Source organism: Lissotriton helveticus, chromosome 8, assembly GCF_964261635.1.
Source record: "Lissotriton helveticus chromosome 8, aLisHel1.1, whole genome shotgun sequence".
In the NCBI taxonomy this organism is placed as follows: Eukaryota; Metazoa; Chordata; class Amphibia; order Caudata; family Salamandridae; genus Lissotriton; species Lissotriton helveticus.
This window is the reverse complement of record NC_136069.1, coordinates 1,290,005,623-1,290,021,631: the sequence shown is the minus strand read 5'-3', so window position 1 is coordinate 1,290,021,631 and position 16,009 is coordinate 1,290,005,623. Positions and strand designations below refer to the sequence as shown.

The window sequence follows — 16,009 nt, the reverse complement described above, 5'->3', positions numbered from 1 at the left end:
CAAACCCCCCATGCGATCCACCCTCTGCGCGAACCCCTCCCCCCGCACGAACCCTTCTCCCCGTGCGAACCCCTCACCCTGTGCAAACCCCCCAGCGCAAACCCCCCCGCGTGAACCCCCCACGTGCACCCGCGCACCCACCCCACCAAAAACCATGGAGCCTTGCGCAGAGGGTGGGGTGGGAGATGGTGTCAAAGGCAGCTGAGAGGTCCAGGAAAATGAGGGCAGCATTTTCACCTCAGTCGAGGACAGTGTAGATGTCATCTGTAGCGGCGAGAAGAGCAGTCTCGGTGCTATGATTGCTTCTGACGCCCAATTGGAAGAGGTCAAAGACGTGGTTCATTTTGATGAACTCGTAGAGTTGGACGCTGATGGATTTCTCGATGACTTTGGCTGGGAAGGGGAGCACAGAGTTGGGTCTATAGTTCTTGAGGTCCGTCGAGTCAGCAGAGGGTTTCTTCAGCAAGTAGTTAATCTCTGCATGCTTCCAGTCTTCAGGGAAGGTGGCAAACTCGATGGAGTAGTTGATGGTGTGGCAGAGTTCAGGTGCGATGGATGTGCCGGTTCTGTTGAAGATGTGGTGAGGGCAAGGATCCGAGGGTGCTCCGGAGTGGATGCTCGTCATGATCCTGAGGCTGTCGTCAGAGGTGATGGTGGTCCAGTTGGGCACGGTCTACTGGGGTCTGGGGCCATTGGGTGTGCTGGGTGCGGTGTAGTGAGTGGGTCTTGGGTTTCAAAGCTCTCGTAGATCTCCTTGATCTTCAGGTGGAAGAAGATGGTGAGGTTGTCGCAGAGGTCTTGAGAGTGGGGTATGTCTGCTGTCACTGTGTTGGGTTTGGCTAATTCTTTGAGCATGGTAAAGAGTTCTTTGCTGTTGTGTATGTTGGTGTTGATGTGTTCCTGTATGGCTGCTTTCTTTGTTCAGATGAGGTGGTGGTGTGCGGTGACGGCGGTTTTGAAGGCTGCCTGGCTGCTCCTCCATCTTTTCTAAAGCTGTCTGCAGGTATGCCTGGACTCCACGAGGGTGGGGGCGAATCAGCTGGCATTCTAGGAGGGATACTTTCCTAAGGGTTTCCCGAGGAGAGACAATGTGTTGGCGCAGTCGGAGATCTAATGGTGGAGGTTGTGTGCTGAGAAGTTGGTGTCAGTGGATTTCGGTGGTGGGGTTTTGCTTATGGAGGTGGTGAGCTTGTCTTTGGTGACTGTGGTCCAGTTTCTGTGAGTATCGCGGTGGACATGGTGGTGTATGGTGGGTTTGGTGAAAGGGAAGTGGATGCAGTGGGGGTTGGTCAAGTGTGTCTCGGAGGTGTGGCTGACGGAGATGTTGTTGCTTGTGGAGAAGAAGGGATTGAGCATGTGTCCTGCTGAGTAGGTTGGAGATGTGACCAGTTATTTGAGTCCGATGGTGGTGAAGTTCTCCGGTGGAGGTGTTGCGGTAGTCGAGGTTGCCAGGTGGAAATTGAGGCCGCAGAGGAGGATGAAGTCCATTGAGGCTAGAGCATGGTATGCGATTACATAGGCTATGGCTTCCCTGAAAGGGGGGTCCAGTAGGTCTGCAGACAAGGGGGCCACAGAGGGTAGCATTTGGGTTGGTCTGAGTCAGGAAGTGGAGGTGTTCTATGTCGGGTGCATGGTTGTCGGAGCTGGTTGTGAGGCGGAGGGTGTTTTTGTGTACGATGAAGATGCCTTCTTCTGGTTGGTTGACGCTATCCTTGTGGAGGACTTTGTAGCCATTGAGGATAGATGTTGCAATGTACTGGGCTGAGGTGGGGTTCATCCAGGTTTCCATAAAGAAGTCAACGTAGGGGGAGATGGAGTCGAGCAGGTCTCAGATCTCCATGGCGTGTCTTTTGAGGAAACCGGTGTTGAGTGGATGCACCTGTAGTGGTTGTTTCCAATTCTTGAAGGTTGTGCAGTTGGCTGGGTCTGGTGTGCGGAGGCAGGAGAAGGGCAGTTGTGGCAGGTGAAAAGGCCTCGGGTGTTCTTTGGCAGGTGGTGGACCATCCGGGGATGAGTGCATGGAGGGTGCTGGAGTTGTAGCGGTGGATGGTCCGACGACCAGGGACCATGGCACTGGGCATGGTCCAGCTGCAGACGCGCTCAGCGGCCGCCATTAAGTAGTGTTTGGGGAGGGCTGGCCAGCTGGGAGGCGGGAAGCAGGAACAAGACACTGGAGGGGGTTGGGTCACAGGGACAAGCAGGGGCACAGAAAGGAAAAAAAAGAAATAAAAGCAGAGAAGTTAGAGAAAGTGAAAAACGCAGTAATAGATAAAAGGAAAGTAAAAAAGAGCAGAGGAGCAAAAAGGCAGAAAAAAAGAGCAAAGGGGCAAAAGACAGAAAAAAGAAGAGCAAGAAAAGGCAGAAATCAGAAAAACAGAGAGCAGCAGAGAGGCTCCTCACAGGACCACCAGGGATAAGGGCCTCGAACTTGGGACCTAGAAGAATCAGGGGGCAACAGGTACCAGGCAGAGCTGTAAAGCAAGGGAAGCATTTTACTGACAAAATCAGTAAGATTGCTCCTTCACCAGGAAACAGCCGCAATTAAGTAGTGTTTGGGGAAGGCCAGAAGCGGAAAAACGGCACTGGAGGAGGGTGGCACTACCAGGGACGATCAGCGTCAGGGGCATGGAAAGGGAAAAAAAGGTGCAAACAAATAGAAGTTTTAGACCATGAAAATGCAGTAATAGATGAAGGAAGGTGAAAAAATAGCAGAGAAGCAAAAAGGCAGAAAAAAGAGCCGAGGAGCAAAATGCATAAAAACGAGCAGAGGAGCAAAAAAAGGCAGAAAGCAGAAAAACAGAGGGCGGCAGCAGAGCAGAAATGCTCCCCACTGGACCACCAGGAATAAGGGCCTCGAACTTGGGACCTGGCACGGTCAGGGGGCAACAGCTATCAGGCGGAGATGCAATGTGAGGGAAGCAATTTACTCACATTACAAATAGTGTCGTATTTATTTAAATAAAGAAATGTCAATTAAGACTCCACGCAAAAATTAAACAGAAATTCTAACCAATTTAATATAACCGGGCGCAGTCACATATTTTCTTGCCGCATTTCACAAAAACTGCATGCAATTATCCATATGTTGCGAAATATGGTTTCACACATGACATTTCATGGGAGCATAAACCGTGGTTGAAGCAATCTGCAATAGTCTCTGATACATGCAAGTATCCAGAATATGCACAGGTATGAAGAAGAATATAAACATGCATTTCTATTTATGAAACTAAATAGGATATATACTATCACATGTTTCTTGTGCATAAATATTCCATAAGACCTTATAAACGTGGGTATTTATCTGCTGCTGTATCGACCTGCCATACTCTTGCTAATGCCAGGTTAGGCATTTACGCACTTTATAAATACAAATATAAATATATCGAACATTAACAACTGTAAGAAGTCAAGCATCTCATAACCAACGAACACATTTTACCTGAGGATAAAACATTGTGGCCGTCTTTCTTGGAAAAGCATATGGTACGCTCTCTCTGAGCTGGCAAAGATGTGTGGTGGAAGTGAGGAGCATAGCTTTCCTGAATTGCACAAGTACAGTTGAGTGACCTGAATTTAGAAAGTAAATATTCACTATTTAATAAACAATACGTTATAATAAACAATACTATATAATATTCCAACAAAGTGAAGAACACTACAAGTTTGTTTGAAAACAAATACAATAAAAAAAACTACTGTTAACAATTGTTGTTACATCAACACACAGCATAGATTCAATGTTCAAAAAGGTAGGAGGTAGCTTGCTAAATCGTTTTCTAATAATTATAAAACGGTGATGACTTGTTTTCTATTTGGCAATTATTATCACACTTACACCTTTTTACTATTTGCCATTTTATGTTACTCAATTTTCCAACCCCAAAAGGATAAAAATCTGAACCATCCTTAATGAGATTGGTAAACGCCCAAAATATAGAATTCAAAATATCGACAGGCTAGAATATCGACTCCAAAATATAGATATGCCAGAATATCGAATCACCAAAATATAGTTAGTCAGAATATCGAAATTGAGGTAGGAAATATCGATTTCCATAATATCGAATTTAAAGTATCGATTTCCATTATATCAATTTTTTTAGTGTTATGTATGGTAGTATATGTGTTAAAATGATATATTATTTTTTAATGTATGTTGAATTTTTTTTTAAAGTAATGAATGTTATGTAATTTAATTTTTGCTTAATTTAATTCCATAGCGGGTTGTGGGTTATAGGGGAATAGTGTGGGAATAATTAAATTATAGTAAATTAAATATGAATTTTTATTGATATGTATTGATTATTAATTGATTAATAATTAATTATGATTGTTTTATTAATTGCTAATTATTTTGTATTAATTGGTAATTCATTATTATTAATTGATTAATTGATTATTATGTTATTGTATTATTTAGTATTTGGAGCGGGTTGTGGGTTTATAGGGGAATAGGGTGGAAAGTAATTTAATTGTAATAAAGTAAATATTTATTTTTATTTATATGTATTGATAATTAATTGATTGATGATTTATTATTAATTGGTAATTTTTATTAATTGGTAATTCTTTTTTATTGATTGGTAATTCATTTTTATTAATTGGTAATTATTTTTAATTTTTTTTTATTGGTCTTGATAATTAATGTAATCCTATTTTAATATTAAATCATTCCTTTCCCTACTGTTGCAGTCTCTGGATTGGGAATAGTAATTTTTACCCCTACGCTATCCAAGCTTTCCCTACTGTTGCACTCACTGGAGTGGGAATAGTAATTTTTACCCTCCCGCTATCCAACGCTTTCCCTACTGTTGCACTCTCTGGGGTGGGAATAGTAATTTTTACCCCTACGCTATCTAACGCTTTCTCTACTGTTGCACGCTCTGGAGTGGGAATAGTAGTTCTTACCCTCCCGCTATCCAATGCTTTCTCTACTGTTGCACTCACTGGAGTGGGAATAGTAAATTTACCCCTAGGCTACCCAACGCTTTCCCTACTGTTGCACTCATTGGAGTGGGAATAGTAATTTTTACCCTCCCGCTATCCAACACTTTCCCTACTGTTGCACTCACTGGAGTGGGAATAGTAATTATTACCTTGCCGCTATCCAACGCTTTCCCTACTGATGCACTCTTTGGAGTGGGAATAGTATATCTTACCCCTACCCTATCCAACGCTTTCCCTACTGTTGCACTCACTGGAGTGGGAATAGTAATTTTTACCCTCTCACTAGCCAACAAAATCTCAACTTTTTTTTACATTACATTTATTATTTTTACATTTTAAGCTTTTTTACATTATTTTAAGTATGTTTTATTTAATATTTAATTACTTTTATATTATTTTTAATACATTTAAAATATTCAATATTTTAGCTAACTACATTTTAACTATCAATATTTTGTATTCGATATTTCAGTACTTACCTGTTTGTAGATAAGGATTCTATATTCTGTACTTCGATATTTTGGAGTCGATATTTTGGGCATTCTATATTATGTCCCTCGGTATTTAGTCTCTGAACCAATGAGATTCAATCTTGTGGCATATGGGTCACCTGGGCAATGAACATTCAACTCACTGAACCATCATCAGGCATATTGACACACTGCTTTATTCTTAAGAAAGCACTGTCACACATTAATTGAACAATTTCCAAGTTTTGATTTGAGTGAAAGAGGTGGAGTTACTGTTGTGTTCTAATGAATTAACATTTGAATTTGTAAGGTGAACATTCCTTGTTTCAAGGGATAGAGAAGAGTAATGAGAATGTAATGCTTATATTACTTACCAGTAATTCCATTCTCCCGATTCTCTATTGCTCATCACATGCCTCAGTTACTCTCCCCACTCCCTTCTTGGGCCCTCATTACGGGTTGGGATATTTCACGTGGAGTGAAAACTTTAGGTAAAACACCATAAGTTGCAATTCTAAGGGTGTCTGGTTCCAGAATTATCAGGTCTGAAATATCCAGACACAATGCTCCCCTGGACAGGCCCATGATGGCTATGCACCTCTGCCACCCCTACTCCCAGTGACACTCCCTCTGACACCTTCTACCAGCTCAGAGCAGGAAGAAAATGTCAGTAGTTAATTTTCTCCAAACATGGAAAAGCCTGCCTGGTAAAAGCAACTGGTAAGTTCGGGTGTTTGGTGTATAAGTACAATCTGGTCAGCTAGATCCAAGCACCCTGGCCTCTGCACACCAAAGTCCAGTCAACTCATAATGTGGTCCTTGGGCTCTCACCTCAGCTTTGGATCTGAGCAGTTAAGTCCAGGATGTGTTATTGGCCGTGCACAATTTACCGGTCTACCAAGGTGTGAGAAGAAGAAAAAAATATCAAGCTATGCAACGGGCTCTCTGGGTGCAGGTCATCAATTCCCAAGAGAGCCCAGTCTGTTTGAGACTGTCATGAAGCAATCTTTCAGTGAAAAGCCCGATGTCAATTTACAGGGAGGCTATGGCATGTTCCAGAGGGGAGAAACAAAATTGATGTAAGAAAAAAGAGGAGAGGAAAGGAAAGGAAAGGAAAGGAAAGGAAAGGAAAGGAAAGGAAAGGAAAGGAAAGGAAATGAAATGAAAGGAAAGGAAAGGAAATGAAAGGAAAGGAGAATTAGAAAAAGTAGAGGCATGAAAAAAAGAAAACAATATATGAAAAAAGGATGATTTCCTGACACATTATGGATGTAAACATGACAAGTTCCTGTTGAATCTGGCGATGCCTGTGGCCAAGTAGACATTCATCTCAAGGTCGTCTTTCCAGGCCAAATGCATAGAAAGGTTCTTGAGACATCATGCTGAACCCAGCACAAAATGTGCCTATCCCGGGCAAGGGTCTGCAGAGTCAATGGAATGGAGGAACACGCAGCATGACTATTTGAGTTAGTCCAGACTCTGCCTTTCATCAAAGGTGTTGATGCTGATGGCGATGGCAGTACAAGTCCCTGAGGGCTGGTATCCATTCTCCTGCTTTAAGTTATATTATGCAGCTTCTCAACTCTACAACCTGATGCAGAAGGCAGCACCCATCAGTGCATAGTTTCCTATTATCTGAAGCAAAATCTCAGTATAATCAGAGTGCTGCCAATATATTCATTTGATATTATGAAGAAAGAGGGGTCCCAGACTGCCAGACAATTATTTATACGTTGATACAGCAACAGAAATCAGAAAAGAAATTGTCAACATATGAATCAGTAGTTACGTTGTATTTATTTCACAAGGTAACCCGGTAAACCGATAAATGGTTCAAGCAATTAGTAAAAGTTCATTTGAAATTCATAAGCATATTCGTGCCCACATAGAAAGGGGGTAGGAAGTGAAGTGAGGGATTGGAAGTGAAAAAAGTGACCAAATACATCAATACTCAATTATACATCATTGAATAAAGATTCTTTCACATATATATACACCGGTCTCCTGAATTCGGAGCCACGTTCAAAGGAGCGTATCACAATCCAAAGTCAAAAAAGACAGTATCTCCTATCCAGGGCTGTGTAAATCATGTATAACCAAAGGAGTACATATCAAGAAAACGTCTACGTTTCGACCCTAAGCAGTAGGTTGAATAGCCCTTACAGGCGGGTCTTCATCAGGACAATGGAGAGGTGGGCAGACCTCCTAGGGTGAAAAGAAAAATGAGAGTTCTACTTATTAGGGTAGTGGTTACCCGAATACCTCTGCGTGTGTGGTCCGCAGGGCAGTACATTAAAAATACAGCAATCTTATGAGGACTATCATATTTACACAAGCTATTACCTTGGAAGGGGAGGTGCGAAGCAGTAGCCTCCAAATTGGGTCGTTACCGCAACCAGATATTCTAAACGAAAAAATGTAAAAGTGGAACCCAGGATTTAATTCCAAGCATTACTGGAAAATTCGGTCAAAACATAGTATGCCACAAGAAGGGAGAGAGATAGTGAAAGGTACCTTCAGTCCTTTGTAAATCGTCACGTACGATGTCAACAGACTTAATCTGCATCACTAGAAAAAATAAAATATGGGAGAACGTAGCCTCAGTAGGGATTCACGTAGGATAGTAACATCCAATTGCCATTATCAAGTTTTCAACTACACGGGGTAGAGGGGTTCGTTTACCTTATCAAGCAAAATGCTGGCGTGGTCTCGAGGCAGTCAATGCAAACGACTCGCGTAACCAGGAAGTGGCGGTAGAGGGGCGTGGTTACGTTTATAACGTCGAGTGCAGACACAGTGAACGGACTATGATTAAGACGGTTGCTAGGCAGTGGAGGACGCTTTAGAAATGGCTATCACGCTCCCACGGTCACAGAGTTCTAACCCATTGTTGGATAAAAACATGAACCTAAGCTCGGCAATTGCTTATGAAACGGGGAACGCTCTCAGAGTGTGTGCATAAAGTTGTTCCAGACAGGGGCTCCTGACATATTGTTACATTTGGGTGCCTGTACCTACCCGCAGGGTGGTAAAAGGCACACTACACATTTATGCATGCATATGATACAGTTAGTAAATAATGTATGCATGCAAGGTCAAATTCACTTAGTAGCCATAAATGCGTGCATGTACCTACCATGCAGGGTGGTAAAATGCACCTGCGATGGGATAGTTAGACTGTTCTCAATTACAGGTGAGGGGCAATGTTCAAGGGGTATTTACAGGGTACTCATAGAATCGCTAGTTGCGCAAAACTACTATCAGATTCGTTCAGGCCGTTACGTACTGAATCAAAAATTTGCATCCATTTTAGTTCTCTCAAATTTAGGATTGGAGCAATATTGCCACCCCTAGGGCCCAATTTCACATGTTCCAAGATGATCCATCTCAGGCTTTCAGGTAGGTGATTGTTTTTGAGACAATGTTCCACAAGTGGGGCCCCCTCCACCGCGCATCGTATTCTGCTACAATGTTGCAAGAAGCGCGATTTCATGCGCTGTTGTGTTTGACCGACGTATATCAAATCGCATGGACAAATGATGCAATATATTACATCCTCCGTGTTACAATTGGTGTGCGATTTGAGTTTCACACGGTGATGTTGGAAGGTGAACTCCTTGGTTTGGATAGTTGACGGGCAGGCCTTGCAATTGCCACACTTAAAATGTCCCAAGATCGGAGGAAGGTTCCAGAGGGACGTGATGGATGGATTGGGGGTGGTACCCAAAAGTGAACATACCACATGGTCACGTATATTCTTGCCTTTCCTGAAGGAATGTAGAGGTAGATCTTGGCACCCCAAATCATTCGATATCATTGGCCAATGTCTGTTGACCACTTTTTTAATCTCATTGCTCTTCGTGGAAAACGTGGTGACGCAAATGAGTTTGTGATCATTGTTGTTAGTACGTTCATTGGATTGTAGTAGCATCTCCCGTGGGTTGAACCATGCTCTCTTGCGAGCCTTCTTGGTAAGTCTTGTGGGGTAACCTCGTTCGATTAGACGGTCCATCAACTTCTGTGACTCCTCCATGTAATCTTCCTTCCTGCTACAGTTGCGTCGAATTCTGAGAAATTGCCCGAAGGTTAAGTTATCCCTCAGGCTCCTCGGGTGGTGGCTGGTATATTGCAGTAGAGAGTTTCGTTCTGTGGGTTTTCGGAACAAGTTGGTATGTAGTGCCCCATTTTCAGCAATGATTGCCAGGTCTAGGAAGTTGATCTTGTATTTATCAAATTGGATCGTGAATTGTATGTCCCGTGATCTGTTGTTGAGCCAGCTGAAGAAATGGTTTAGGTCGTCATCTTTGCCCGACCAAATCAGGAGGATGTCGTCTATGTATCTCATCCATAATTTTATTCCTGAACGGAAGGGATTGATATCATTCAAGATGAAAGAAGTTTCAAAAGCGGACATGAAAATAATCGCCAGGTCCGGGGCATAGGCAGCCCCCATCGCCACTCCCTTGGTCTGTAGGTAGAACGAATTTTGAAAGATAAAGAAATTGCGCATCATCGCAATCTTGAGTAATAGGACAATAAATCTGGTAGGAACCCGTACAGGAGCTGCCCGTTTATCCAGTGCTAGAGCAGCCACTGCAAGTGCTTTTATAAAGTATAAATTCTTTGGATACAAATACTTCCCTGTGTTGCCTTTAGTTTTTGTTTTACTTTACACATTTGTCAGTGAAATATTAATTTGGCAAATAGTTGTAATTGTTAAGAGTTATTGTGCAGACTCCAAATTGCGTTGAATCAGAAAAAATAAATAAATCTATCGACTCTGAGTTCTGATAAGATAACGAATAAAACCCTTGCAGGTACTTGTTTCTTGTAAACTTAATTTAGCGGCAATGTGTAAAATATTTATGCAGTACCAAAACAGTAATTAAGTCAAAACCTAACACTATAAACGTCCTAATTAAGAAAATACCATAAAAGAATAGTTGAACAAATAATTGACATAAAAATATCAAAAATAACAAAAGGAGACAGGAAATATAAATTTGTGATGTTTTGAGTACAACTAGCACCCAAAAATGTTATGCGCCAACCACGGTCAAATAGTTGCGGTGGACCAGGACCTAAGTGATATATGGGTTTTACCGTGGTTCAGACACAGGGAACAGTTTTTACCTTGAGACTTAGTTTCAAGAATGGAAGTCATGAGTCTTCAGCGGGGCAAAGCAGTAGGCTGTAGTTGCAGAGGACTCTACAAGGTTGAGAAGCTATTGCACGTGGTTTTGGGTGGAAAAGCTTAGAATGGAAGAAATTAAAATTTTGCACCCAGGAAAGGTCCGTCGACAGCCAAATGCTTTTGGTGCCTTCACCTGGTCAATAATTTTTTGTTTTCACTTTGTCACTTTTTTGGAACTGAGGTTCCTCCAAAGGGTCAAATCTATAGGCTGTAGCAGAAGAGGGCTCTCGAGGCTGATGACCATCTCTGTAAGGTCCTGCTGCAGAGGATTTGGCCTCATGAAAAAGCTTCAGCCCGACTGCAATGCACCTCGGTTGATCGGTTTGGCAGGTTTGGCCCAGTCCCCTGGAGCCAAACAGTTTCTAATTTCCAGGTTTGCAGGATAAGTCCTCCCAGGCACAGCCAAGGCTTTCAGAACCTCAGTAATTTGGGCGTGAGGGATCACTCCAGCAGAGGCAAACAGCAGGGTTCAGGTCAGGTCTGCACTGAACAGGTCAACTTGGAATCTTCAGAAAAGATGCTTGTTGTGTTCCTGTAGCTTGAATGGGAGGTTAGTTTTAGGAAACTTGCAGTACACTTCTTTGATGTGGGTACAGAGGGAGCAGGGTCAGTCCTTCAGGGCTCCTCTCAAGTTTCAGAAAACAGGTTTAGTCCTCTTCTGATAGTCTAACAGTGTACTGAGGGAGATACTGGGGATGTGTCCTTTATGCCTGGCACTAGCTTGTGGGCAAGGTGACTCCTGCTAAAAGTTCCCAGGGCTTACTCTACCCACATTTGCAGCATTTCCTGTGAGGCCTGCAACACACAATCTCATTGTGCCCCTCTCTACCTAAATAGAAGATGATGAAACCATTCTCCCCTTCTGCAAAGCTTATGTGCCCACCCCAGAATTGGGGCCAGGGAAATAATCAACCCCTCTTCTGTGGATACTGCAAACCAGTTCTGGGTGCATCTCCTTACCCTCTGGGACTGGTGCTGGCCAGACTGGGGTAACAAAATAATGGGCCTGTCCAGCTGTCATCCGACATCTGCCTTTCACAGGGTATTTTAAAGTAAATTAATTCCTGGGCACTGCCCGAATAATCATCCTGCTACAGAAATAAAAACACCTTTCCAAATCCAAGCCTTTGTCTCTGCTCTGGGAGCAGATTCCACACATCACTCAATGCTTGAGCACTCAGAGGGCTGTAGCTGAAAGCTAATGCAAATCATCCTCAAGAAGCAGGGAATACAGCCAATGCAAATCATCCTCAAGAAGCAGGGAAAAAGGTAATTATCTATAAGTTCCTCGCCCTTAATATTTATTAAACATCTGATTTCACAAGTTGCTTGGGCTTTTAATAAATATTACATGGAGTTCTTGAGTTATGTTTCTAATTGTTTCCAAGCCAAACATAGTTTTATTCTATTTTTATAGAGCATTGAAGAGGAACAGTCAGCCTTGCTACAGTAAAAATAGTCTTTAGGTGCTAGTCATCGTAAGGGCATGTTTAACATTAATTTTTACATGCCCTACATTTAAATATAATGCAACCTGCTTTAATGCTATATGGCCTACTTAGGGATGACTTATAGTATTTAAAGGGAAAGTTTAGATTTGTCAGATGGGTTGATTTTGGCAGACCAAATTACAGTTTTTCAACTGCTCCTGTCAGGCTACAATAGTAGACCTTAAAGCCATGTTTTACTGCCACTACATTGGATCACACAACAGGTACTGCTGTCTGCCAGTGACATTAACTTACAGGCCCAGGGTACGACTTCTACCATATAATAGGGGTCTCATTTATGAGGCCCCTTGCACCATCAGAACGTCATTTTTTGTGACGTTCCGTGGCGCAGAAGCCTGCGAGATATTTATCAGGCAGCACTAAGCCACTTTTTTTGGCTTAATGCTGCCTGATAAATATCAGTCCCTTTACCGCAGTGTTCTGCGTTAAAGGGACGTGCAATGGGTGTTGCTGGGGGAATTCCCAGCAACATCCATGGCCTTTTGACACTGCCCAAGATTTACGAGAAATCGTAAATCTGAGCCAGTACCAAAAGCTTACGCGAGACGCAACGGGGAGAAATATCTTTATTTTTCTTCGTTTTTCCTTTTTCTATGTGTGCTGCATTCTGCAGCACACATAGAAAAAGGAAAAGCCTCTTGTGAATATTTTTGTACAGAAAGGTTTCACTTCCTGTACAAAAATAATCATCCCCGCAACACAGGGACCTTTGCACCATTGTGCAAAGGTGCTTGCATTGGCACAGGCAGCCCATTGTGCACCCACGCAGTGGAAAAGGACAGGAATGTTCCATATCTTATAGATATGGCACATTTCTGCTCTTTTCTTTTGCTGTAGGGAAGAGCAGCAGGAAGGCCTGCTGCTCTTCCCTACGGCAAAACCTCATAAATGAGGCCCTAGGTATTTTTAGGTATGTTGAATATATCAACTAGGGTTATGCTAATTCAATCATATTTAAAGTGGAAATAAAGGCATTTTAGTAATGGTTAGCAAGGGGGAAAGTTTACAGATTTTGACAGCCAGCAAAAAACAGAGTAAGATCAAAAGGGTATAATGGACGGAGTGCTGAACATTGCACGCACTCATCCCCTGTCAACTGATCTGGGTTTAATCCATCATCATTCTTTAGCTCACTCCGCCACCCCAGTTCAGACATGGCCATATGCAAATCAGTCTGACCCTGTGTCTCATGGGAACAGTCCAGCCTGAACTGCCAAACCATGTCTTCCCTGGACCGGAAACAAGCATCCTGGGACCGGTTTCGGGCTCACAGCCCTCATCAGCCAGGCTATCTTGAATCAAGTGGCAAAGTGAGCAAGGGACCCACGTCTGGGCATACCCTGCCAACTTAGGGCGAACAAAGCCAAACCAAAGGGGATGATGGACGGAGTGTTGAACATTGCAAGCACTCACCCCCAGTCAAATGATCTGGGTTTAATCCATCATCATTCTTTAACTCACTCCGCCACCCCAGTTCAGACATGGCCATATGATCGAGACGCAGACCAGAGTAGCAGAGCAGTAGAGCCATCGAGCGGAGCCAAAACTGTGCCGTGCAGCTGAGCTGCTGGGGGGCTTCTGGAGGGCTGCTGGTGAACCACTGGGGTGCCACTGGGGAGCCGCTAGTGGGCCACTGGTGTATCGCCGCAAGGAGCACGCCGTTCATCACTTTCCTCCCGCTGAAGGCTGACAAGGCCCCACTGTGGATTCACAGGAGGCAGGTCACAGGGCGCAGCACGCTTTTGCTCCGAGGACAGAGGACAAGCCCGGAGCAGCAGAGGCAGCAGAGTCAAGGGCAGAGGTGAGATGTAGAGCAGGAGCAAGTCGGAAACCGCGGAAGTCAGGAGCCACCTGCAGCGCCTGGCTTTCAACACGTTGTGCGGCTTCCTTTTTTTAAAATGGCTTCTCCCTCCACCTTTCTGCTCACCTCTCGCTTATCTTCCTGCTTCACTCCTCGCTCTTCGCCTACCCGCCGGAGCCCTGGAGGCGGTGTTGTGCTGAGTTGAGGCGTGTGTCTGCTTCATATGCCCTGTGTGCCCAGAGTGCCCCGTGTGACCTTGGCTGCTCGATCTTGGCTGCTTGAGCATCAGCATTGGGGGAATCTCGCCTTGCCTCCACTGTCCTCTAGGGTATACAGCTCTTGGTCTTTCCAGCCCTTAACCCTCAGCCCTCAACCCTCAAGCCTCAGCCCTCACACCACCCAACCTGTTCTCCTGAGCCACGGAACCGCCTCAAGAGAGAGACCGGCTCTGGAAGGCAGGCAGTGCCCGAGGCTGTTGGGAAGAGGCAGAGGCGGAGGGGGAGGCCAGGGCTTGGTCCCAAGAAAGCTCAGGAAAAGGCCTGAAATCAGGTGGCGAACAAACACTACCAATTGAGGCAAGGGGCTGCCCTTCATCAAGAAAACTTTCTGCTCTAATCCTCAGCCATAAGACCTACAGACTTACAGGACTACAAGACTAAAGGCCCAAAAGGCACGAAAAGGCACAAAAAGGCCTGAGAAGATGAGATCAGGCAGGGAGAAACGTTCTGTCACTACCATAATCAACAAAAGGACAAAAAAGAGCAAAAGCCTAACTGATACAGACAGCAAAGGGAGTCTAATGACGGAGGAAAAACCATCGCAATATCTGGTTGAAGTTGAAGGGCTGGAGCAGAGCATAAAAACTAAAACTGTCAGTCATCAACCGAAAATTTACACAAAATGTGCTTTCTTAAGGGACGCGGGGTCAGTTCTCTGCATATAAAACGAGAGCCTTATTGGCCTCCCATCCCCTTTGTGCCTAGTAAAGACAGTTCCTCAAGCACTTGATGTTGACACAACGGCTCTAAACAGTTGAGGCAGAGAAGCTATAAATGAAAAAGAATTCAACAGAGGTCATAAGCCAAGAACGATAAGTACCCCACATACAGACGGTCAGAAAGAAAGGACGCCTACTGTACCACTCCAAGCAACGGATGTGGACACGGCTTTAGGGACCTCTCAAACATTAACATCAGGAGAAGGATCCGACCCAGCCACAGACAAGTTTAATAAAGAACTACCTCTTGAACCTAGTGTCACCATTCTTTCAGGATACCTTAACTCCATTTCTAAAAATCAAGACTCACATTCCAACAATTACCAAAATACTGAAAAATTCCCTGCAATCGTACTTGGCACAACCTCCTTATCTATTGCGCACAACGAGGTGCATGCAGAAATTCCAGCTTATTCAACTGGGTTAAAACTATCAAAAAATGAATCCATCAATTCCAAAAAAGAGACTCACCTGGATTGTGTTGAACTACATCCCCAAATGCCCCTGGGTCCAATGGCCATAACTCACTCCCACCCGGAGACGGGTCTGAAATCCCTCTATCACGGGACTAGCCCAAGTAGGGCGGAGGTTGAAACGAGCACTATTGACAAAAGGACATTAAAATGGGATAATCCAATCACTATTGACAAACTAAACTCTATCTTTTATCCCACTCTTAACATGCTAGCCACTGCTTCCTTTTGCAGCTCCTACCAAACAACTGGAAAAGAAGGACCGGGCCTAGTAGGCGGCTTCACTGACTTGGCTGGTAATCAAAGTTTATACGATATTTAGCCAAGAACAGCAGGAGCTTTCCAACTCTTACCTACTTACAGATTTCCGGCAGGCAAAGGCCACTACCATTCCAAAAGTGAGTAATAAAGAGACTAATCTGTCAGAAGTCTCCAGAACCTTCGCAGGAGCAGTATGATGCTGGTCTCAAATGCCCGCCTCCCAGTGGCTCCGCTAAGAAGCAGATACACTAGCAAGGGGGAAAAGGGGAAGTGGACAGAGAAGAGAAAACCTTGACAACTGCTGATACCCTCTAGATCGTCACAGGTTGGAATGAGGACCTCAACGACCAGT

General features: G+C 44.0%; 1 protein-coding gene across 1 annotated transcript in view; it reads right to left on the bottom strand.

Moving 5' to 3' along the window:
• Window positions 1-16,009, bottom strand: part of MYO16 (myosin XVI) — a 2,830,569-nt gene that overhangs the window by 1,754,346 nt on the left and 1,060,214 nt on the right. The window contains exon 13 of the mRNA XM_078658257.1: window positions 3,443-3,570. Coding sequence (XP_078514383.1) covers window positions 3,443-3,570 — 128 coding nt within the window. The remainder of the gene's footprint in view (window positions 1-3,442; window positions 3,571-16,009) is intronic.